Source organism: Mauremys mutica, chromosome 1 (genome assembly GCF_020497125.1).
Source record: "Mauremys mutica isolate MM-2020 ecotype Southern chromosome 1, ASM2049712v1, whole genome shotgun sequence".
Taxonomy (NCBI): domain Eukaryota; kingdom Metazoa; phylum Chordata; order Testudines; family Geoemydidae; genus Mauremys; species Mauremys mutica.
In genome coordinates this window covers 360,965,952-360,989,885 of record NC_059072.1, presented here as the reverse complement: position 1 = coordinate 360,989,885, position 23,934 = coordinate 360,965,952, and the positions used below count along the sequence as shown (strand labels likewise).

The following is a 23,934-nucleotide window of genomic DNA, read 5'->3' as shown; positions in this document are numbered from 1 at the left end:
AAGAGAAGTCCCTAGCCTATGTCTCTGCCCCTCAGAAATCATCCCCAGAGAAGGTAGAGAGTCTGGGAATCCCCACAGCAGCCTGGGATCCTGGGGTAGCTGTAACCATGCTTTTGTGGATCACAACTGAAAAATACCAAATTGAGGACAAACTGCTTAGAAAAAGACAGGCAGATCCCAAAACTAGTGGTTATTCTCCTATGACATATAACAAGGATGGCCACAATGAGTGGGGTGAGGTGAGGGAGCAGAGAGGGGCCCATTAAAGGAACTTTTTGTTGTAGAACTCAAGCATATGAGGTAGAGACACTGCCCCACATGCACTGTTCTGCTCACAATTTTATGTTTATGAATCCTGCTTGTGGAATTTTCCCTCATTAATATGCGATGACTTCCCTCCTTCAAGAAAAAGTTACTTTCCTACACTCAGACTTTGTGCTCGTTAGTGGAGAAGTGTTGGCTTTCAAAGGCGCCACGGGGTAGGGTGTAATTTTCCCAGTTTAGTGGATGGGGGGCTCGAGCTGCTTCTCTGTTGTGTGTTGAAAAGGAACCCCTAGAGATTGAAGGCCGCCCTGGTTGCTTCTGCCTCCACCTGGCAGAAGGCTGACATCTGTCATGCTTCATTGTAAAACCAACTGGGTTGTTTCCTCAACACTGCTCCTGTTGGGAGGCTGTTCCAGAACATCCCTCCTCCGATGGTCAGAAACCTTCTTCTCCTTTCCAGCCTCAGTTTCCTCCTCATCAGTTTGTCCCCATTTGTTCTGGTGCCAACACTGTATTTTAGCTGCAGGAGCTCATCTCCCTCCCTGGTGTTTACTCCCCTGATATATCTATAGAGCAATTGGATCCCTGCTCAGCCTGCCTTGTCTTAGGCTAAACCTGCCAAGCTCTTTCCGTCTTCTCCTAAACTAGGACCTCCATTGCCCTGACCATGCTCTGCAATTCCAGCCTGAATTCTTCTTTCTGAAATAGGAGTAACCAGCATTTTAAACAGTTGCCTACAGGAGGTCTCACCAGTGTCTGGTATAAGGATATTAATTCCTCCCTTTCTCACCTGACACATTCTAGGATCTCATGTGCCTTGTTCACAGCAGCAGGACATCAATGTCTCACAGCCATCCTGGGACTAATGCACCCAGGTCTTTCCCCTCCTTTGTTTTTTCCAACTTACCTTTGGCTAAATAAATAGGATCATAGAGAATAGAAGTAGGGAAGATTGAAAGCTGCACTGATGACAGTGTACAACTGTCACGGGATGAAATACCAGCTATTAACGGGTTCTTTAATCTAGCAGGGAAAGGTATAACAAAAAACAATGGCTGGTACCTGATGCCAAAAAATTAAATTTGGAAATGAGGCACACATTCATCATAACAAGGGTGCTTAGCCAATGGAACAAACTCCCAAGGGAGGTGGTGGATTCTACAGACACCCCCATATCAAGACTGGATGACTTCCTGGAAGAGAAATTTTAAATTAATACAAGAAATGCTTTAGTCAAACACAAGTCATTGGGCTCAATATGAAGGTAACTGGGTGAAATTATGCAGGAGGTCAGACTACATGATCTTATAATTCCATCTTTTCATTAATTCTATGAATCTATGAATCATTTCCTTTAGTGGATCGTTATCTTGGATGCAACATGAACAAGTATCATAGAATCATAGAATCATAGAATCTCAGGGTTGGAAGGGACCTCAGGAGGTCATCTAGTCCAACCCCCTGCTCAAAGCAGGACCAAACCCAAGTAAATCATCCCAGCCAGGGCTTTGTCAAGCCTGACCTTAAAAACCTCTAAGGAAGGAGATTCCACTACCTCCCTAGGTAACCCATTCCAGTTCTTCACCACCCTACTAGTGAAAAAGTTTTTCCTAATATCCAACCTAAACCTCCCCCTCTGCAACTTGAGACCATTACTCCTTGTTCTGTCATCTTCTACCACTGAGAACAGTCTAGATCCATCCTCTTTGGAACCCCCTTTCAGGTAGTTGAAAGCAGCTATCAAATCCCCCCTCATTCTTCTCTTCTGCAGACTAAACAATCCCAGTTCCCTCAGCCTCTCCTCATAAGTCATGTGCTCCAGCCCCCTAATCATTTTTGTTGCCCTCCGCTGGACTCTCTCCAATTTATCCACATCCTTCTTGTAGTGTGGGGCCCAAAACTGGACACAGTACTCCAAATGAGGCCTCACCAGTGCTGAGTAGAGGGGGATGATCACATCCCTTGATCTGCTGGAAATGCCCCTACTTATACAACCCAAAATGCCATTAGCCTTCTTGGCAACAAGGGCACACTGTTGACTCATATTCAGCTTTTCGTCCACCGTAACCCCTAGGTCCTTTTCTGCAGAACTGCTACCCAGCCATTCGGTCCCTAGTCTGTAGCAGTGCATGGGATTCTTCCGTCCTAAGTGCAGGACTCTGCACTTGTCCTTGTTGAACCTCATCATATTTCTTTTGGCCCAATCCTCTAATTTGTCTAGGTCCCTCTGTATCCTATCCCTACCCTCCAGCGTATCAACCACTCCTCCCAGTTTAGTGTCATCTGCAAACTTGCTAAGGGTGCAGTAGCTACTCTGAATGCTGATAGGTACTCAACAAGGACATTTTTTAATTTATTTTTTATATGCTGGCCAAGAAGAATCGGGAGTGTCACAATAAAACTCTGATATATGGTCTCTTTACCCTCTAAACTAGGTCCTTGCCTGTCATGACAGGTGAAGAGAAAGTAATTAGGGAAGTGTTATTTACTCTTTCACATAAGACAAGAACTAGGAGTCATGAAAATAAATTCATAGACAGCAGGTTTAAAACAAAGTATTTCTTCACACAACACCCAGTCAAACTGTGGAACTCCTTTCCTGAAGATGTTGTGTTTTCCTCCAAGCCATTAAAATGGTCTAAAAAAGAACAAGTTAGGAAGATTCATGGAGGAAAGGTCCATCAATGGCTATTAGCCACGATGGTCAAGGATGCTGTCCCTAGCCTCTGTTTGCCATAAGCTGGGAATGGACAACAGGGGATGGATCACTTGATAATTGTCTATTCTTTCAATTCCTTCTGGGGCACCTGACATTGGCCATTGTCAGAAGACAAGATACTTGGCTAGCTGTAATATCAATCTCACTCACTATGGCCATTCTTATGTTCTTATTTATCCCATTCTTAGAGTTTGGAACAACACCCCGTCTCTGCTAAGTGCTCATCACCAAGCAGATCCAACTCAGTCTCTTCCCTTTGGGTACTTGCGACCAGAGTTATATAGTCACCCACAGCCTCCTCAAAAGAAGTAGGTTTAGGAGTAAGCAGCACAAAGCATTAGAGAAATTGGTTTTAAAATAACAGACAGCTGTCACACATCTACATTCATCTATCATAGCACTGAAATCTAAGTTAGACAGGCTTTGCTCAGGAGATAGAGAAATAGAACTGGCCCAACTTAAATTCTCTCAGGAAGCCAAGGACCCAGCTTAGTTTCCCCGTGTCTCTGAGAGCATTTTCCCATCTGTTTGCCCCTTGCTTGTGGAAACAGCCTGTGCTGAAACCTGTGAGAGCTGAGTTTCCTTACACAACACACAGTCAACCCGTGGAACTCTTGCCAGGGGATGTTGTGAAGGCCAAGACTATAACAGGGTTCAAAAAAATGAGATAAATTCATGGAGGACAGGTCCATCAATGGCTATTAGCCAGGATGGGCAGGGATGGTGTCCCTAGCCTCTGTTTGCCAGAAGCTGGGAATGAGCGACAGGGACCTGCAGTCTCATACCCTGCACCTAAAGCCACGATACTGCGAGTGTCAGGAAGCTCCTTTCATGGGTGGTGGTACATGCAGGCAGGCACGGGGCCGCGCTGAGCTACCTGCACCCCTTCAGAAAATGGGATCCACCCCAGGGAAGCGCCCCACACCCCAACTCTGTGCCCCAGCTCTGAGCCTCCTCGCACACCTTTACTCCAGCCGAGGCACCTCACCCCCAACCCCCAGCCATCTCCTGACTCCTAAATCTCGCTCAGACTCCACACTCCCACCCCAACCTCCTTCCCTGAGCCCCCTCCTGCACTCCAAACGCCTCATCCTCAGACCCACCCCAGAGCCCACACCCACAGTTGGAGCCCTCACCCTCTCCTGCACCCACCCTCCTGCCTCTCCCGCAGCCGCCTCCTGCACTCTGAACCCCTCATCTTTGTCCCCACCATAGAGCCTAGGGGTCCCAACCAATTCGAATAGCTCTGGGACCCCAGAAGAATTAATCTGGTGCTGCTCATATATCACTACAAGCTAAATTACTCAGGCTTTGCCATTGATGAGCTGCCAAAATCTTAAAAACGGGTTCCCTATAAAAAGTTCTGATTTAACAACGGGTTCCCTATAAAAAGTTCTGATTTAAGGGATGTGCGACAGCATGTATTTTTTGTACCAATAGGGTTACCATATGTCCATATTTTCCCAGGAGGTGATTAAGAAGCGAAAAGCCTGACATGTCCAGGAAAATACAGATGTATTTTAACCCTACCTAAAGTTCTTTTTTAAAAAGATGGGGCTGAACTAGAAATGAGCTCCGTTTCACATGTGTGGGTGGTGATCAGGGACAGTCTCAATTTTTGGGTCTTTTTCTTATATAGGCTCCTATTACCCCTCACCCCCGTCCCGATTTTTCACACTTGCTGTCTGGTCACTCTAGGGTGTGCACATGTGTGGGTCCCAGCTGCTCCCTGCCCCCCCCTCATTAAAGCAGGTGTGCAGGGTTACTGCCCTGGGAACTGCAGGGCACCAGTGGATGTGGGGCTGGCTGCAGATAGGGGCGTGGGGCAGGGCTAGCTGGAGGCAGGGAGTGACACGGGCTGGCTGTGGGCAGGTGATGCAGACGGGCAGGCTGCGAGTGGCTGTGGGCAGGGGGTGGCTGCGGGCGGCTGTGGGCAGAGGCTGGCTGCAGGCAGGGGGTGGCTGGGGGCAGGGGGTGGCTGGGGGCAGGGGCTGGCTGGGGGCAGGGGCTGGCTGCGGGTGGCTGGGGGCAGGGGCTGGCTGGGGGTGGCTGTGGGCAGGGGCTGGCTGCGGGTGGCTGGGGGCAGGGGCTGGCTGTGGGCAGGGGCTGGCTGGGGGCAGGGGCTGGCTGCGGGTGGCTGGGGGCAGGGGCTGGCTGGGGGTCGCTGGGGGCAGGGAAGGTGGGGGAGGGGCGCAGACACTCACACGGGATGGCTGGGGGCAGGGGCAGGGGCTGGCTGGGGGCAGGGGGTGGGGCAGGGGGTGGGGGTGGGGCAGGGGCTGGCAGGGGGCAGGGGGTGGGGCAGGGGGTGGGTGGGGGCAGGGAAGGCGGGGGAGGGGCGCAGACACTCACACGGGTGGGGGCTGGGAGCAGCAGCAGCAGCAGGAGCCCCAGGGCCAGAGGTCCAAAGAGCAGCAGCAGCAACAGGGCCAGGAGGCAGCTCACAGGGCTCTCGCAGCACAGCGCAGCGCCCCCCGGCGGCCGGGAGGAGGAATTACAGGCTTCCCAGGCAGAGCCCATCAAAGCTTCCCTCGCAGGGAAGCCAGTTAACAAGTAGTTCTAAAACCGCTTCTAAATTTAACAACGGGTTCATGCGAACCGGTGCGAACCGGCTCCAGCTCACCCCTGGGCTTTGCTCTGGAGATAGAGAAGCAGAAATGACCCAATTTACATTCTTCTGGGAAGCCAGAAGGTTCCCTCTCCATCCCTTCTGCAGCCCCCTCCTGCTGCGGAAATGGGGTAAAAGGTGCAAGGGTTTGCACCCGTCTCTCCTGCCGGGGAGTGGGGTCAGGGCACGCGGTCAGAGGGTGGGGGCTTATTCCGCTTCGCCACCCAGCGATTCTGAGATGCTGGGCTTGCCCCACTGCTATTCTACACTCAGTGCTATTCCAGTGCCCCGGCCCGTTCTCCGGCTACTGGGTAGGGGGAGAGGGGCAATCCCCTGCACCTGGACCTTGCTTCACTGCAGGAGTGGCAGGTGGCCTGAACGGAGCAGGGTGACACCATTGGCCCAGGACCAGTGGCTAATCCACTATTGGCCTAAACCCGCCCCCATCTGGGGTAAGAGACCAGGGAATCAGGGCTCTGGACCGGCAGGAGAGGGATACAGCTGGGCACCAAGCTGGAGTCGGGAGTCCCAGCTGGTGGATTGGGCTTGGATGCTCAGTGGGTGCCCCCCCTCCTCCACCCCCAGCCCACCCATGGCTACAGCCCTGCTTCAACCCAGCCTTGTGTCCCTGTGTCTCCGAGCATCTTCCCGTCTGTTTGCCCCTTTCTTGTGGAAGCAGCTTGTGCTGAACCCCGTGTGAGCCTGGGCCCTGTCACCATAGTGCTCTGTGCTCAGTGTGTTACGGGGTCAAGGTGTGGAGCTGACCTTTGCCCTCAGACTTCTCTCAGGCAGCCAGACCATCTAAGATGATGCTCCTGTGTCTGTTCCTCCATTGTTCGCAATGGCTGCAAACACCAGTCTGGTGACTGTGTGGAAACTCCCAGCATCCCCGTGTCACTCCCACACTCCCCTCTGAAATCCTCCTCCTTATTCCTTGTTCCTCATGGAGAAGGGAAGGGTCCTCCCGTACTGAAAGGATCCAAAGGAAATTTCCATGTGTTTGTAATGCAGGAAAGGGGCTACCAGGGAGTAATCAGGCCCCATATTATTATTCTATTTTATTTTATTTCAGCAAGATCACAGCTGTGATGGCATCATCATCACCACGCAGCCGCCCTCGAGGGAGCCATGTGACTAATCAGCACCATTCGAACAATGATGACAAGCCCGGATTCTAGGAACAGAGCCTGCAGCAGGGCTGGTGCTGCAGTCCAATTAGGTAGCATCACCCCATGTCCCCTGTGATTAAGCGTCCTGCAGTTTGCAATAGGCTGTGACAGGGGATAGAGCTGATGCACACAAAGCCAAGCAGCTGAGGTTCCCTGATGGCCAAGTGGCCCCCAAGGGAATGTGCAGACAGGCTTCATAAACACAGTTGCCTTCATGTCTGAACAGACACTGCCTGCTGCCTGTGCAACCTCTTCAGTGACTCCTTGTCCTTTAGGGTGAAAACCTCTGGTGTCAGCTGCTCCCCTTCTAGCAGGAATTAGGTACGTTGGCAGGTTTCACTCTCTTTACAATGTGAACTGAAGGGTAAAGTCTGCGAGCTGTTTAAATCTGAAGATGTTCTGTGCCACCGCAGCAAACTCAGCTGTGCTGTCAGAGTGACTCTGTAACAGGGGCAGGAGGACAGGCAGCAAGGTGCTCAGGGGGTTATTCAAGTTCCACAGAAACCTGAGCTTGGAGTGTTAAAACACTGATGCCCCAAGTCAGGATTTCTCAAGGGGTCCCATTCCTACAGGTGCCGTGTGCTCTGGGCCCGATCCTGCAAGGGGCTGAGAGAGACGAGACCCCCACGGAATATCAGTGACAAGTTCTCAAATTTACTCAGGTTTATTTGCTCCTGGAAATATAATCAGCAAATGCATTTTCAAAGCTTTTATTCTCTGGCTTGATTGTGAAGGCAGGAATTCAGAGCTGCATTGCTTTGTGGTAACACGTCTGAGAGGGCATATTATTGCTCTATAGTTACTATAGTTACAGGGCTACTGGCATCTCTTCCCCCTCTCTGGTCTCTGAGTGCCAAATGTCAGGCCTTGTAGCCTTCTCGCTCATGGGATGAAATCCCTCCATTCTTCCACCCTCAGACTGGGCTCTGGTTACTGCACACTGTGGGTCACCTGTGCTTCCCGAGCAGGTCCGAGTGGGTTCAGCATCTGTGGTTGACATGTGTGTACTAAGGTACAGATGTGTAAATGTTAGGCCAAAACTATTCATTGTAATACAAATATTATAAACAGAACTTTCATGCCATGCCTGTATATCGAAAGCCAGCTGCAGAGTTGTTAGAATTTCTGCAGGAAGGAGCAGGGTAACTTTACTGCTTAATGGCTTTGGCTCTAGAAAGTGTTTCAGAACTGTTTGCAATGGGTTTGTGCTATTAACCCTTTGTTCGGTGGCAGGGGCGGCTGTAGCCATTTCGCCGCCCCAAGCACGGCGGCACGCCGCGGGGGGCGCTCTGTTGGTCACCAGTCCCGCGGACGTGCCTGCGGAGGCTCCACCGGAGCCGCGGGACCAGTGGATCCTCCGCAGGAACGCCTGCGGGAGGTCCACCGGAGCCGCCTGCCGCCCTCCCGGGACCGGCAAAGCGATGCCCGTGGCATGCCGCCCCAAGCACGCGCTTGGCGTGCTGGGGTCTGGAGCTGCCCCTGTTCGGTGGACATCTGTGTGATATTGTCTCCTGGTAACTGACTAGAAGCGGTTTCTAACATTTATATTCAGAGTCACGAACTCAATAACTATGCAAGGCTTGTGCAAGACTTTTCAAAAAGTCATGATTGACCAGGATTGCTGGTCTGTGCTTCAGGAAAGAGTTTAGCTGAGGTGCAGGAAAGGGGAGTGGTATAGTAGCTGTATGTAATTGACCCGAGTCCCCAATTACATGAAGTAATGAAAGCTTATGCTCAAATAAATGTGTTAGGGCTTGGCTACAGTGGAGAGTTGCAGCGCTGGTGGTGGCTTTACAGCGCCGCAACTCTCTCACCGTCCACACTTGCAAGGCACATACAGCGCGGCATCTCCCTGGCTACAACGCTGTCTGTACTCCACCTCTGCCTGGGGAATAACGACTGCAGCGCTGGTGATGCAGCGCTGGGGTGCCAGTGTAAACAGTGATTAATCTTACTACGCTGTAACTGACCTCTGGAATTTTCCCATAATGCTTTTAACTAAAGAACTCTCTTTGTTTTGTTACGATGCCTCTCTTTGTTTTGTTGTGAACTCGGGGCTCCCGGAGCTGCTTATCTAAAAAACAAACACAGCTCCAGTTTGCTGTGAATGAGGCAGGCAGGGGGATGAATGTCCACAGCCTAGTGTTTGCTTCAGGAGAGAAACAGCACGGCGGGGGGGGTGGGAGAAGGGGGAAAAGGGAGTCCGTCGGAGCAGCTGCTTATCTGGTCTGAAGACTATTTGCATTTAAGAGTGAATGAGGGGTCGGGGAAATGGTCAGAATTTGCAAGGGAGGGAGCTGACACAGTGTCGGCTCCAATAATCCACTCTCTCTCTCTCCCCCACGCTCCCTATCACACTCCACCCCACCCCCCTCTTTTGAAAAGCACGTTGCAGCCACTTGAATGCTGGGATAGCTGCCCATAATGCACCACTCCCAACACCACTGCAAATGCTGCAAATGTGGCCACACTGCAGTGCTGGTAGCTGTCAGTGCGGCCACACTCCAGCACTTTCCCTACAGCTGTAACTCCCAGCGCTGCACACCTGCAAGTGTAGCCAAGCCCTTAGTCTCTAAGGTGCCACACGTACTCCTGTTCTTTTTGTACACTCAAGTGGGTATTAGTGCAATACCAGTGTTTAAAGTATTGACCATTTGTGATGCCAGCTCCTCCGCTGCCCAGCTGAAATAACTGTCAGTGTTAGCTTGAAATTGTCAAAAAACTACAGACAGTTGCATGGGCAGAGGATGCAGGTCCTGTGAGAATAAAGAGAACCTGTATGTATGATCGAAGGCTCTGCATTCCATCAACATTGGCAAAGCACTTCAGCTTCTCTTGGAGGGTTTCTTGGGTGTCAGAAAATATCACTGGAAGCATTTGGTAAGGGTGAGTTAATAGAGCCCGGTTCTGATTGAATTTACACATGAAACTCTAGCGTGAGGCTGCTGATATCACTGTTATTGAATTAAGGACCTGACCCTAAAAATTTATCCCATAGGCTGGAAAGAGGCAGTTGCATATCCTGAACTGTCAAGGAGCGCACAAAAAATAACTCATATAATGAAGAAATAAAATACATTTAAAAATAGCAGCAGTGCAGGACAGATAAATACAATGACCGTTTTTACCATGCACTTGCCATGTGTTTACACACATGTCATGATACAAGGGGCCACACTCAGAAGTGCAGGGCCAGAAAGGGTGTCTGTGTGAAGGGTATAACAGAGTTCAAAAGAGAACTACATACATTCATGGACGAAGGATCACTTGACGATGACCTGTTCTGTTCATCCCCTCTGGGCATCTGGCCTAAGCTCCTGTCGAAGACAGGATGCTGGGCTAGATGGATCTTTCGTCTCACCCAATATGGCCACTCTTATGTTTGTATGTTCTAAGGTCACAATGGTAAAATCGCACAGTGCTCATGTAGGCTATGGAATTCACAGCCACAAGGTATAAATGGGGCCAAGAGCTTAGCAGGATAATTAGCTAATTAGGGCTTCTTACATCTTCCTCTGAAGCATCTGGACATGGCCACTGGTTACTGGGGTAAATGGAGTTCAAGTCTGATCCAATCTGACTAATCAGAACCATGTAAATCCTACAGTATGTTTTTGCTTATCTACCTTGAGCTCTGTTGACTTGCACTGAGAGCAGAATGATTTTTGCTAAATATCTTATAATCTCCTCTTATTTTTCTTTCCTCAGATCTGCCCAGTACATTATGTCAGCTGTCAATGACACAAAATTAAAATCTGTAATATTCCTTCTCACCGGGCTACCGAGTGATGGAGACACACATCTCTGGATTTCTATCCCCTTTTGCTTCATGTATGTTATTTCAATAGTAGGAAATTCAGTCATTCTGTTCATTGTAAAAACAGATTCAAGCCTCCATGAGCCCATGTACATTTTCCTTTCCATGTTGGCCATCACAGACCTTGGCATATCGATATCCACCATGCCGACGATACTGGGCATATACTTGTTTAACTCTAGGGAGATCAGCCTCGATGCCTGTTTAGCTCAGCTCTTCTTCATCCACTTGCTTCAGTGCATTGAATCCTCTTTGCTGTTGTTGATGGCCCTTGACCGCTTCATCGCGATCTATAACCCACTGAGATATGCTGCCATCTTAATCCTGCCGAGAATAGCCAAGATGGGACTTGTGGCTGTGCTAAGAGCGATGGTCATAATACTTCCACTTCCCTTTCTCCTGAAACGGTTCCAATACTGTCAAGCCAATTTCTTCTCCCATTCCTACTGTGTGCATCGGGAGGTCATGAAGATGGCTTGTTCAGATATCAGAGTCAACATCATCTATGGATTGTTTACTAAACTCTTAACAATGGGGTTGGATTCGCTGCTCATCTTCCTCTCTTATGTGATGATCTTCAAAACGGTGCTGAGTATCACATCCTATGAGGACTGCCTGAGGGCCCTGAACACCTGCATCTCCCACCTCTGTGCCGTCCTGCTCTTCTACACACCAGATATCAGCTTGACTGTGATACAGAGCTTTGAGAAGGACTCTTCTCCCTTACTTCAGATTCTCCTCGGTTACATGTCCCTGCTTCTCCCCCCGCTGATGAACCCAATTGTGTACAGCATGAAAAGCAAACATCTTCGTGTGAGGGTAATCAGGGTGTTCATCAAGTGAAGGGTCAGTTCACTACCTGGCTCCAGTGACATGGAAGACGAAAAGCATGGGCCACCTCTTCCATACTGGACCGGTACATCCAAAATGACATGAGTTACTGATCTCCACTCTGTAGATAGGTTAAGAAAGGGTCTAAGGCTGGTGAGGGAGGACAGGGATGGTGAGAGAGGACTGGGCACTGTGAGAGGGCGACCCAGGCAGGCATCAGCATTTCCAGAGTGACTTTTTGTGGAGAACCAGGGGATAGGTTGAATGTTGGACCATAAAGAGCTGTATTGTTTGCTGCTCCAACCTCACAATTCCTGTTGATAATCAATAAAGAGAAGGGATGTGGATGCTGTTTCCCATGGCCTGTCACTGTCCCTTCTCTGGCTATACATCCAAGGGCAATGAAGAAAGCTGCAGAGCTGTTCTGCTGTAGCAGGCCTGGCCATTTCTGAGTGTTCTGGGTGCAGCATTGCCCATGGGTGCTGCACCAGCTGGGGACAGGGGCTATTCAGGGGGTCCGGTCACTCAATTTTCCCCTGCACACTCAGTCAGGTGCTAGTGACTGACTGGTGTCAGACACATGATTAACGCAGGAGTGCCAGTAATGGTCTGACAACAGATTCCTGGTAAGAGACTCAGGCCAAGGTTCCCTCCCCTTGCACTCCATTTGTGCTGCCCCAGCACTGGAAAACCCTATAAACTGGCCTCAGCTCAGGCCCAGCGAGCTCCTATCCCAGCCCAGCCCATTCAGTGTAGGGTGAGCACCTTTTCAACAGGCCAAAGCTGGACACAGGACAGGCGCCCGGTCCCCTCTGTGACCCTGCCTCTACCACTCTTCTTCCCCCCGGAGGTCCCACTCCCTGCTCTTCTTCTTCCACCGAGGCTCCAGCCCCTGTCCAGGCCAGAAACCAGAGCTGGACCAAGGAAAGAGCTGATCAGGGATTCAGAGCCGCTGTGAGGAGCCCGAGATCCTCCATTTGCCCTGGTCAGGGGCTGGGGAAACAGGAGAAGTCCCTAGCCTATGTCTCTGCCCCTCAGAAATCATCCCCAGAGAAGCTCGAGAGTCTGGGAATCCCCACAGCAGCCTGGGCTCCTGGGGTAGCTGTAACCGTGCTTTTGTGGATCACAACTGAAAAATACCAAATTGAGGACAAACTTCTGAGAAAAAGGCAGACAGACCCCCAAACTGGTGGCTATTCTCCTATGACATATACCAAGGATGACCACAGTGAGTGGGGTGAGGTGAGGGAGCAGAGAGGGGCCTAGTAAAGGAACTTTTCATTGTAGAACTCAAGCATATGAGGTAGAGACACTGCCCCACATGCACTGTCCTGCTTGTGGAATTTTCCCTCATTAATATGTGATGACTTCCCTCCTTCAAGAAAAAGTTACATTCCTACACTCAGACTTTCTGCTTGTGAGTAGAGAAGTGTTGGCTTTCAAAGGCACAACGGGATAGGGTGTAATTTTCCCAGTTTAGTGGATGGGGGCTCGAGCTGCTTCTCTGTTATGTGTTGAAAAGGAACCCTAGAGATTGAAGGTCGCTCTGGTTGCTTCTGCCTCCACCTGGAAGAAGGCTGACATCTGTCATGGTTCATTGTAAAACCAACTGGGTTGTTTCCTCAACACTGCTCCTGTTGGGAGGCTGTTCCAGAACATCCCTCCTCCGATGGTCAGAAACCTTCTTCTCCTTTCCAGCCTCAGTTTCCTCCTCATCAGTTTGTCCCCATTTGTTCTTGTGTAAAAACTGTATTTTAGCTGCAGGAGCTCATCTCCCTCCCTGGTGTTTACTCCCCTGATATATCTATAGAGCAATTGGATCCCCGCTCAGCCTGCCTTGTCTTAGGCTAAACCTGCCAAGCTCCTTCCATCTTCTCCTAAACTAGGACCTCCATTGCCCTGACCATGCTCTGCAATTCCAGCCTGAATTCTTCTTTCTGGAATAGGAGTAACCAGAATTATAGACAGTTTCCTACAGGAGGTCTCACCAGTGTCTGGTATAAGGATATTAATACCTCCCTTTCTTACCTGACACATTCTAGGATCTCATGTGTCTTGTTCACAGCAGCAGGACATCAATGTCTCACAGCCATCCTGGGACTAATGCACCCAGGTCTTTCCCCTCCTTTGTTTTTTCCAACTTACCTTTGGCTAAATAAATAGGATCATAGAGAATAAAAGTAGGGAAGATTGAAAGCTGCACTGATGACAGTGTACAAGCACTTTCACAGGGATGAAATACCAGCTATTAACGGGTTCTTTAATCTAGCAGGGAAAGGTATAACAAAATCAATGGCTGGTACATGATGCCAGAAAAATTAAATTTGGAAATGAGGCACACATTCGTCATAGTAAGGGTGCTTAGCCAATGCAACAAACTCCCAAGGGAGGTGGTGGATTCTACAGACACCCCCATATCAAGACTGGATGACTTCCTGGAAGAGAAATTTTAGATTAATACAAGAAATGCTTTAGTCAAACACAAGTAATTGGGCTCAATATGAAGGTAACTGGGTGAAATTATGCAGGAGGCCAGACTACATGATCTTATAATTCCATCTTTCCATAAATTCTGTGAATCTATGAATCATTTTCTTTAGTGGATCGTTATCTTGGATGCAACAGGAACAAGTAGCTACTCTGAATGCTGATAGGTACTCAAGAAGGACATATGCTGGCCAAGAAGAATCGTGATTGTCACAATAAAACTCTGATATATGGTCTCTTTACCCTCTAAACTAGGTCCTTGCCTGTCATGACAGGTGAAGAGAAAGTAATTAGGGAAGTGTTATTTCCTCTTTCACATAACACAAGAACTAGGGGGTCATGAAAAGAATTTAATAGACAGCAGGTTTAAAACAAAGTATTTCTTCACAGAATAGCCAGTCAAACTGTGGAACTCCTTTCCAGAGGATGTTGTGATTTCCAAGCCATAAAAATGGTTCAAAAAAGAACAAGTTAGGAAGATTCATGGAGGAAAAGTCCATCAATGGCTATTAGCCACAATGGTCAAGGATGGTGTCACTAGCCTCTGTTTGCCAGAAGCTGAGAATGGACAACAGGGGATGGATCATTTGATAATTGTCTATTTTGTCCATTCCGTTTGGGGCACCTGGCATTGGCCATTGTCAGAAGACAAGATACTTGGCTAGTTGTAATATCCATCTCACTCAGTATGGCCATTCTTATGTTCTTATTTATCCCATTCTTAGAGTTTGGAACAACACCCCGTCTCTGCTAAGTGCTCATCACCAAGCAGATCCAACTCAATCTCTTCGCTTTGGGTACTTGTGACCAGAGTTATATAGTCACCTACAGCCTCCTTAAAAGAAGTGGGTTTAGGAGTAAGCAGCACAAAGCATTAGAGAAATTGGTTTTAAAATAACAGACAGCTGTCACACATCTACACTCATCTATCATAGCACTGAAATCTAAGTTAGACAGGCTTTGCTCAGGAGATAGAGAAACAGAACTGGCCCAACTTAAATTCTCTCAGGAAGCCAAGGACCCAGCTTAGTTTCCCTGTGTCTCTGAGAGCATCTTCCCATCTGTTTGCCCCTTGCTTGTGGAAGCAGCCTGTGCTGAAACCTGTGTGAGCTGGGTTTCCTTACACAACGCACAGTCAACTCGTGGAACTCTTTGCCAGGGAATGTTGTGAAGGCCAAGACTATAACAGGGTTCAAAAAAATGAGATAAATTCATGGAGGCTAGGTCCATCAATGGCTATTAGCCAGGATGGGCAGGGATGGTGTCCCTAGCCTCTGTTTGCCAGAAGCTGGGAATGAGCGACAGGGAGCTGCCGTCCCATACCCAGCACCTAAAGCCACGATACTGCGAGTGTCAGGAAGCTCCTTTCGTGGGGGGTGGTACATGCAGGCAGGCACGGGGCCACGCTGAGCTACCTGCACACCTTCAGAAAATGGGATCTACCCCAGGGAAGCGCCCCACACCCCAACCCTGTGCCCCAGCTCTGAGCCTCCTCGCACACCTTTACTCCAGCCGAGGCACCTCGCCACCAAAACCAAGCCATCTCCTGACTCCTAAGTCTCGCTCAGACTCCACACTCCCACCCCAACCTCCTTCCCTGAGCCCCCTCCTGCACTCCAAACGCCTCATCCTCAGACCCACCCCAGAGCCCACACCTAGGTTGGAGCCCTCACCCTCTCCTGCACCCACCCTCCTGCCTCAACCCGCAGCCACCTCCTGCACTCTGAACCCCTCAACTTTGTCCCCACCCTACAGCCTAGGGGGCCCCACAAATTCTAATAGCCCTGGACCCTCAGAAGAATTAATCTGGTGCTGCTCATATCTCACTACAAGCTAAATTACTCAGTCTTTGCTCTGGAGATAGAGAAGCAGAAATGACCCAATTTACATTCTTCTGGGAAGCCAAGGGGCTCTTGGGACCAGTGTTGTGGCTAGAACAGAAAAACTGGTTGGGATCAGCTTTCAGGAGCCCCAACGCCCCCTACAGGTGCAGATTAGAATTTTGTGTGGCCCTGGCTCAACCTGGAAAACTGAGGTTCCCTCTCCATCCCGTCTGTAGCCCCCCTCCTGCTATAGAAATGGGGTAAAAGGTGCTGCTTGCTCCTTAGTTAAGTCCATTCAGACTCTGTTGCTTGCAAACACCAGCCCGCTGACTGTGCTGAACCACTTGGCATCCTTGTGATGCTCCAATACTCCCCTCACTGTCAAGCCTGAGAACCCCACATTTGCCATTAAAACCAAGGGGCTGGACTTGTGGGGCATCCCAGATCCAGCTGTTACTGGAGCTGTGCTAAGGAGTCTTTTGTAAAGAAATGTCAGAGGTGTTCCTCTGTGAAACCCTGACACAGCCCTGATCTTAGGGACTCAGAGCACCTGGAATGTATTTATCCTCCCACCATCTCTGTGAGGCAGAGCTGGGCTGTTAACCACCTGAGCAGAGGCTTGGAGACAGCCAATGGCTCACCCATGATCACAGCCGACAAGGGAATTAAACATACCTGTCCTGAGTCACAGAGCAGTGCCTAGACCACAGCACCAGGCTTCCAGCCAGCTGAGTGGTGACAGGCCTGGATGGAATCTCAGCTGCTCCTGCAGAGCTCCCCCTCCCGGCCATGCTGCAGAGAGCAGGGATGGCAAAGAGCCAGTTAGGGAGGTTTGATTCTCTGGCCTGTTCTCCCCTGGCCACAGTGGCATTTAGAGCAGCCTGGGCACTGGGCTAACCTCTGCCTGACTTTAACAGCTTCCCATTGCACAGCACACTCTGGCCATGTCCGTGCGGATCAGGGCCACCACAGAGTGTCCCCTGGGGGCTTGAGGTGGCCCCGCAGGCGCCCTGCTCTTCCCTCAAGGGTCCTTTCAATGACTTTCTCTCAGGCTGGAATATTTAAAACAAGAGCTCCCTTTGAGGGGTCACATTTATTCAGTCTTCTCCAACACACAAGGTCTCCTACCGTCCAACTTGACCAGTCTGTCACCCTTGTTGCTGGTGTCTGCATTGCTTCAGACTTGCTGCAACCCCTTTTCCCATGAGCCCCTCGCCCACATCTCTTATCACTAAGTCCTGCCCTGCTGCTCCACTTCCCCTGAGGCTCCGCCTCCCGGCCACGCCAGAGCCAGGCCGTGGTAAGAGCTACTGTGATGTTTTATGTCAAAATATGACCACATAGATCACTTTCACCACCACTGTTATATATTTGCAACACACTTGTACAAAATGTGGCATGTAAGATGTCTATGAAAAGGTTCTGATTTGCCGGTTATGGTTGTGCTATCTCTATGCATGTATCAGTTTTATATTTGAAGGCAGGACTATTGTCTCTATACCTGGATTTCAGATATTTGCTACTGGGGTAACACCCACAAAGTTGTTACCCTGCAAATCTTGGAGGGACTATTCAAATTAAGGGCTCATCAAGAAACACTTAACTGACAATGGACCATGGGAGACACCCATCTGCACTGGATAGACTGTCCCTCAATTGTACTGTCCGGGTATAGGTAACGATTTCCTGCTGTGACTAAGCAAAGTTATGATGGAGATGTGATTGGCCATGTGATTCGAAACCCCAACTTGTCAGCTGCAATTTTCCACTAGCTGTGCTCAGAGTTTTATTTGAAACAATGGGGTTTCCCTGTAAAAGGTAACTCCTCCATTTTGCTTCTTTCCTGCTCAAGCCTCAGAACTATGAATTTATACTAATGGGAGCATCTAACCAATGGCCTGAGGTCCTTCCAATCATTTCTAAGCAACCAGAGACTTCTCAAACTAGCAGCTTATTTCATCACTGCTACAAATCTGAAAGAAGAATTTTTCATTTATTGTACATATTTGACTCTGTAACAGGTTGCTGGCCAGGAGGCCCGGAGCCAGGCCTCTGTTAGCCCAGCTCCAATTAAGAAGTATTAATTGGGGCTGCCTGGGTATGCCATGCCTAACTGGTGAAACAGAAGCACCTGCGGGCCTTATTGGCCAGGGGGCTATATAAAGCTGGCAGGAAGGCAGTGGGGAGGGGGGAAGTGGTGAAGAGCAAAGGAAGGGAGGAGCCACAGGCTGTGTCCCCCCACTGGCTGGAGAAGCTAACTATCCCCCAGGCTGCTGGTTTGCATCTGTCTGTAACTAGAAGGTGGTGGGAGCTGACACTTTTAATAAAAGAAGTGCTGGTGATTGCACTTGGAGGAGGTCTCTGACTGATTTGTGCGAGGGCAAGCAAAGGCCTCGTTATTGACTACTTTAACCAACTATAAGTCTTGTGGTTTTTGTTTTTTTTTGTAAATCAAGCTTTAGATTATAGCTAGCAAAGCATTGGCATCAGTGTGATTTTGGGGTAAGATCACAGTTATGTATTGACCTGTCTGTGCTGCTGGTCCTTTGGGATGATATGAACCTGTTCTTACATTAAATTGGTTCTAAAGACCCACACATGTTTCCATCTAGTGTTCTTGATGGGGATATAAGGACTGTAATATCTAAGGAAACTGCTTTTATGACTTCTTGTTAGCCAGTGTGGTGAAGCAGAAGTTTACTTTGTATTCCTGCTTCCGTACAGATCCTGGGAGAATAACTATGAGTTTTGGGGTCTGTCTGCCCTATTTCTCAGCAGTTTGTACTGAATTTGGTATCCACAGTTGTGACCCACCAAACCACAGTTACATCTACCCCAGGAGCCCAGGCTGCTGGGGGGATTCCCAGACTCTCCACCTTCTCTGGGGATGTGTCCTGAGGAGCAGAGACATAGGATGACACATTTTCTTGTCCCACCAGTCCCCTGCCCAGGGCAGCTGGAGGCTCCTCACAGAGGCTCTGGCTCCCTGATCAGCTCTTTCTATGGCCCAGCTCTGGCTTCTGGCTTGAACAGGGGATGGAGTCTGAGTGGAAGAGGAGGAGCAGGGAGTGGGGTCTCAAGGGGAAAGAAGAGGGGCAGGGGTGTTGTCACCGAGGGAACAGGGCTCCTGGCCTGTATCCCACTTTTGCCTGTTGAAAAGGTGCTCACCCTACACTGAATGGGCTGGGCTGGGGTAGGAGCTCGCAGGGCCTAAGCTGAGGCCAGTTTCAACAGTTTTGCATTGCTGGGGCAGCACAAATGAAGCAGAAGGGGAGGGAACCTTGGCCTGAGTCTCTTACCAGGACTCCTGTGTGTCAGACCGTTCCTCACACATGCAGTTCTGCCCTGTCTCAGTGGGGAGTGGACTGAGCAGGTGTGCTGTGTGCAAAGCCATTAACTGAGGGATTGCCTGAATAATTTCTCCTGGTACTCCTGCGTTAATCATGTTTCTGACACCACTCACTCACAAGCACCTGGCTGAGGGCATAGGGGAAGGATGGGTGTCTGTGCCCCTTGAATAGCCCCTGTCCCTAGCTGGTGTAGCACCCATGGGTCATGCTGAACCCAGAGCACTCAGGAGGGGCCAGAACTGTGACAGCAGAACAGCTCTGCAGCTGTTTTCATGGCCCTTGGGTGTTTAGCCAAAGACGAGACAGTGACAGGTCAGGTGTAATGGGAAACAGCATCCACATCCCTTCTCTTTATTGATTATCGACAGGAATTGTGAGGTCAGAGAGGCTACTAATACCGCTTTTTATGAGCCAACATCCTACCAATTGCCCGGCTCTCCGCAAACACAGTCACTTTATAAATGCTGCTGCCTGCCTTGGTCTCCATCCCCCAGTGCCCTGTCCTCCCTCACCAGCCTTCGAACTCGTCTGAACCTCTCTGCAGAGTGAATATCGGTAACTCATGTCATCTCAGATGTAATGGTCCAGTATGGAAGAGGTGGCCCATGTTTTTCATCTCCCATGTCAATGGAGCCAGGTGCTGAACTGACCCTTCACTTGATGAACACCCTGATTATCCTCACACGAAGGTGTTTGCTTTTCACGCTGTACACAATTGGGTTCATCAGCGGGGGGAGAAGCAGGGACATGTATCCCAGGAGAATCTGAAGTAAGGGAGAAGAGCCCTTCCCAAATCTGTGTATCACAGACAAACTGATCTCTGGTGTGAAGAAGACCAGGAGGGCGCAGAGGTGGGAAACGCAGGTGTTCAGGGCCCTCAGGCGCTCCTTGTAGGATGCAATGCTCAGCACTGTTTTGAGGATCATCACATAAGAGAGCAAGATGAGCAGCGAGTCCAACCCCATCTGGAAGAGTTTAGTAAACAATCCATAGATGCTGTTGACTGTGATATCAGAACAAGCCATGTTCATGACCTCCTGGTGCACACAGTAGGAATGGGAGAGGACATTGGCATGACAGTATCGGAACCGTTTCAGGAGAAAAGGAAGTGGAAGTATTAAGACAATCGCTCTTAGCACAGCCACCAGTCCCATCTTGGCTATTCTTGCCAGGGTTAAGATGGAAGCATATCTCAGTGGGTTATGGATCGCAATGAAGCGGTCAAAGGCCATCAACAAGAGCACAGAGGATTCAAAGTATTGAAGCAAGTGGATGAAGAAGAGCTGGGCTAAACAAGCGTCGAGGCTGATCTCCCTAGAATTAAACAAGTATATGCCCAGTATCGTCGGTATGGTGGTTATCGATATGCCAAGGTCTGTGATGGCCAACATGGAAAGGAAAATGTACATGGGCTCATGGAGGCTTGGATCTGTCTTTACAATGAACAGAATGAGTGAATTTCCTATTATTGAAATAACATACATGAAGCAGAAGGGGATAGAAATCCAGAGATGAGTGTCTCCATGACTCGGTAGCCCGGTGAGAAGGAATATTACAGATTTTAATTTGGTGTCATTGATAGCTGACATAATGTACTGCAGAGGTCCAAGAAGTTCTCAAATGTCCTTACTAAAAAAAAAAGAGAGAGAGAGATTAGATGATATTTAGCAAGCAATCATTCTGCTCTCAGTGCAGGTCTACAGACTCCCAGAGCTCAAGGTAGATAAGCAAAAACATGCTGTTGGATTTACATGGATCTGATTAGCCAGACTGGATCAGACTTGCACTCCATCTACTCCAGATACTTCAGAGGAAGGTGGAAGAAGCTCTCAAATAGGCAACTATGAGATAACCTGCTCCAGGGAAAGTTTCCTCCTGACACCCACTATTTAGACATATTTTGTGGTGTAAATCAGGAAGGTTTAGACCCTCTCCAAATTTTTTTTTAAAACAATTCTCTCTACTGTAATAGGATTTTCTGGTTATTTAGTCCCTCTTTGAATTCTGCTAAGCTCTTGGCCTCATTGATATCTTGTGGCTGTGATTTCCACAGCCTGCTTGAGCACTGTGTGATTTTACCACTGTGACCTTAGAACATACAAACATAAGAGTGGCCATACTGAGTGAGACGAAAGGTCCATCTAGCCCAGTATCCTGTCTTTGACAGTGGCTTAGGCCAGGTGCCCCACAGGGAACGAACAGAACAGGTCATCATCAAGTGATCCATCGCCCATGTATTTATGCAGTTCTCTTTTCAACCCTGCTACACCCTTCACACAGACACCCTTTCTGGCCCTGCACTTCGGAGTGTGGACTCTTGTATCATGACATGTGTGTAAATATATGGCAAGTTTATGGTGAAAATGGTCATTGTATTCATGTGTCCTGCACTGAAGCTATTTTTAAATGTCTTTTATAGCTTCATTATATGAACAGTTTTCTTCTGCACTCCTGACAGTCCAGGTTATTCAGCTGCCTCTTTCCAGCATATGGGATACATTTCTAGGGTGAGGTTTTTAATTCAATAAGGGTGACATCAACAGGCACCCGCCAGACTTTCATGTGTTCTGTTTGCAATATTTGTATTACATTGAATAGTTTTGGCATAACATTCACACATCTGTACCTTAGTACACACATTTCAGCCACAGGTGCTGAACCCACTCGGATCTCCTCGGCAAGCACAGTTGACCCACAATGGGCTGTAGCCCAGAGCCCAGTCTGAGGGTGGGAGAATGGAGGGATTCCACCCCATGAGCGGGAAGGCTACAAGGCCTGACATTTGGCACTCAGAGACCAGAGAGGGGGAAGAGATACCAGTTGCCCACTAACTGTAGTAATTATAGAGAATAAATATTCCCTCTCGGACCTGTTACCACAAAGCGAGGCAGCTCTGAATTCCTGCCTTCACAATCAAGCCAGAGAATAAAATCCTTGAAAATGCATTTGCTGATTAAATTTCCGGGAGCAAATAAACCCAAATAGATTTGGGAACTAGTCACTGAAATTCTTTGGGGTCTCCTGTAACTCAGCCCCTGGCAGGACCGGCCCCAGAGCACATGGCACCTGTAGAAATGGGACCCCTTGAGAAACCCTGACTTGGGGCATCAGGGTGGTAACACTCCAAGCTCCGGTTTCTGTGTAACTTGAATAACCCACTGAGCACCTTGGGCGCATGCAGGGGAGGGGTTCCCAATCTACCTAGTGCTGCCTGTCCTCCTGCCCCTGTTACTCGGTCACTCTGAAAGCCCAGCCGAGTTCACTGCGGTGGCACAGAACATCTTCAAATGTAAACAGCTCGCAGCCTTTACCCTTCACTTCACATTGTAAAGATAGTGAAACCTGCCAACATACCCAATTCCTGCTTGAAGGGGAGCCGATAACAGCAGTGGTTTTCACCCATCAGAGAGGTAGCACAGGCAGCAGGCAGTGTCTGTTCAGACAGGGAGGCAACTGTCTTTATGAAGCATGTCTGCACATTCCCTTGGAGGCCACTTACCCTCAGGGAATCTCAGCTGCTTGGCTGCCTGTGCACCAGCTTTAACCCCATCATGGCCAATGGCAAACAGCAGGAGGCCAAATCACAGGGGACATGGGGTGATGCTACTTAATTGGACTGCAGCACCAGCCCTGCTGCAGACTCTATTCCTAGAATCCGGGCTTGTCATCATTGTTCGAATGGTGCTGATTAGTCACATGGCTCCCTCGAGGGCAGCTGAGTGGTGATGATGATGCCATCACAGCTGTGATCTTGCTGAAATAAAATAAAATAGAATAATAATATGGGGCCTGATTACTCCCTGGCAGCCCCCTTTCCTGCATTACAAACACATGGACATTTCCTTTGGATCCTTCCAGTAGGGGAGGACCTTCCCTTCTCCATGAGGAACAAGGAATAAGGAGGAGGATTTCAGAGAGGAGCGTCGGAGTGCCACAAGGATACCGGGAGTTTCCACACACTCACCAGACCTGTGTTTGCAGCCATTGCAAACAATGGAGGAACAGACAGAGGAGCATCATCTTAGATGGTCTGGCTGCCTGAGAGAAGTCTGAGGGCAAAGGTCAGCTCCACACCTTGACCCCGTAACACACTGAGCACAGAGCACTATGGTGACAGGGCCCAGGCTCACACGGGGTTCAGCACAAGCTGCTTCCACAAGAAAGGGGCAAACAGACGGGAAGATGCTTCGAGACACAGGGACACAAGGCTGGGTTGAAGCAGGGCTGTAGCCATGGGTGGGCTGGGGGTGGAGGAGGGGGGGCACCCACTGAGCATCCAAGCCCAATCCACCAGCTGGGACTCCCGACTCCAGCTTGGTGCCCAGCTGTATCCCTCTCCTGCCGGTCCGGAGCCCTGATTCCCTGGTCTCTTACCCCAGATGGGGGTGTGCCGTGTGGGGGCGGGTTTAGGCCAGTAGTGGATTAGCCACTGATCCTGGGCCAACGATGTCACCCTGCTCCGTTCAGGCCACCAGCCACTCCTGCGGTGAAGCAACGTCCAGGTGCAGGGGATTGCCCCTCTCCCCCTACCCAGTAGCCGGAGAACGGGCCGGGGCACTGGAATAGCACTGAGTGTAGAATAGCAGTGGGGCAAGCCCAGCATCTCAGAATCGCTGGGTGGCAAAGTGGAATAAGCCCCCACCCCCTGACCGCGTGCCCTGACCCCACTCCCCGGCAGGCCAGGCAGAAAGGCCATTCCACCACAAGTGATTTCCGTTCTCCTTTGATCACTGAAAATAACAAAAGGCTCCCAATGGACCCTATTTAGCTCTATCTTTGAACAGTGGGTAGGAACATGGTAAACCAGATGTTGGACCCTTAGGAAAAGGCCATACATCCTGGCTAGGACACCTATCCCCACTCCTA

The 23,934-nt window shown here is 49.6% G+C and overlaps 2 protein-coding genes across 2 annotated transcripts; one reads left to right on the top strand and one right to left on the bottom strand.

Moving 5' to 3' along the window:
* The first annotated feature begins 10,484 nt into the window (after positions 1-10,484).
* On the top strand, positions 10,485-11,420 carry LOC123353530 (olfactory receptor 51G2-like). The gene has a single exon (XM_044994664.1). The coding sequence runs from the start codon at positions 10,485-10,487 to the stop codon at positions 11,418-11,420; it is 936 nt and encodes a 311-aa protein (XP_044850599.1).
* An 8,301-nt stretch (positions 11,421-19,721) lies between these two features.
* On the bottom strand, positions 19,722-20,657 carry LOC123353520 (olfactory receptor 51G2-like). Its single transcript, XM_044994652.1, has one exon. It carries the CDS (start codon positions 20,655-20,657, stop codon positions 19,722-19,724), a length of 936 nt encoding a protein of 311 aa, XP_044850587.1.
* Between the last annotated feature and the right edge of the window lie 3,277 nt (positions 20,658-23,934).

Coding starts and splice junctions, on each gene's coding strand:
- LOC123353530 (XM_044994664.1), top strand. CDS start 10,485: ATGTCAGCTGTCAATGACACAAAATTAAAATCTGTAATATTCCTTCTC.
- LOC123353520 (XM_044994652.1), bottom strand. CDS start 20,657: ATGTCAGCTATCAATGACACCAAATTAAAATCTGTAATATTCCTTCTC.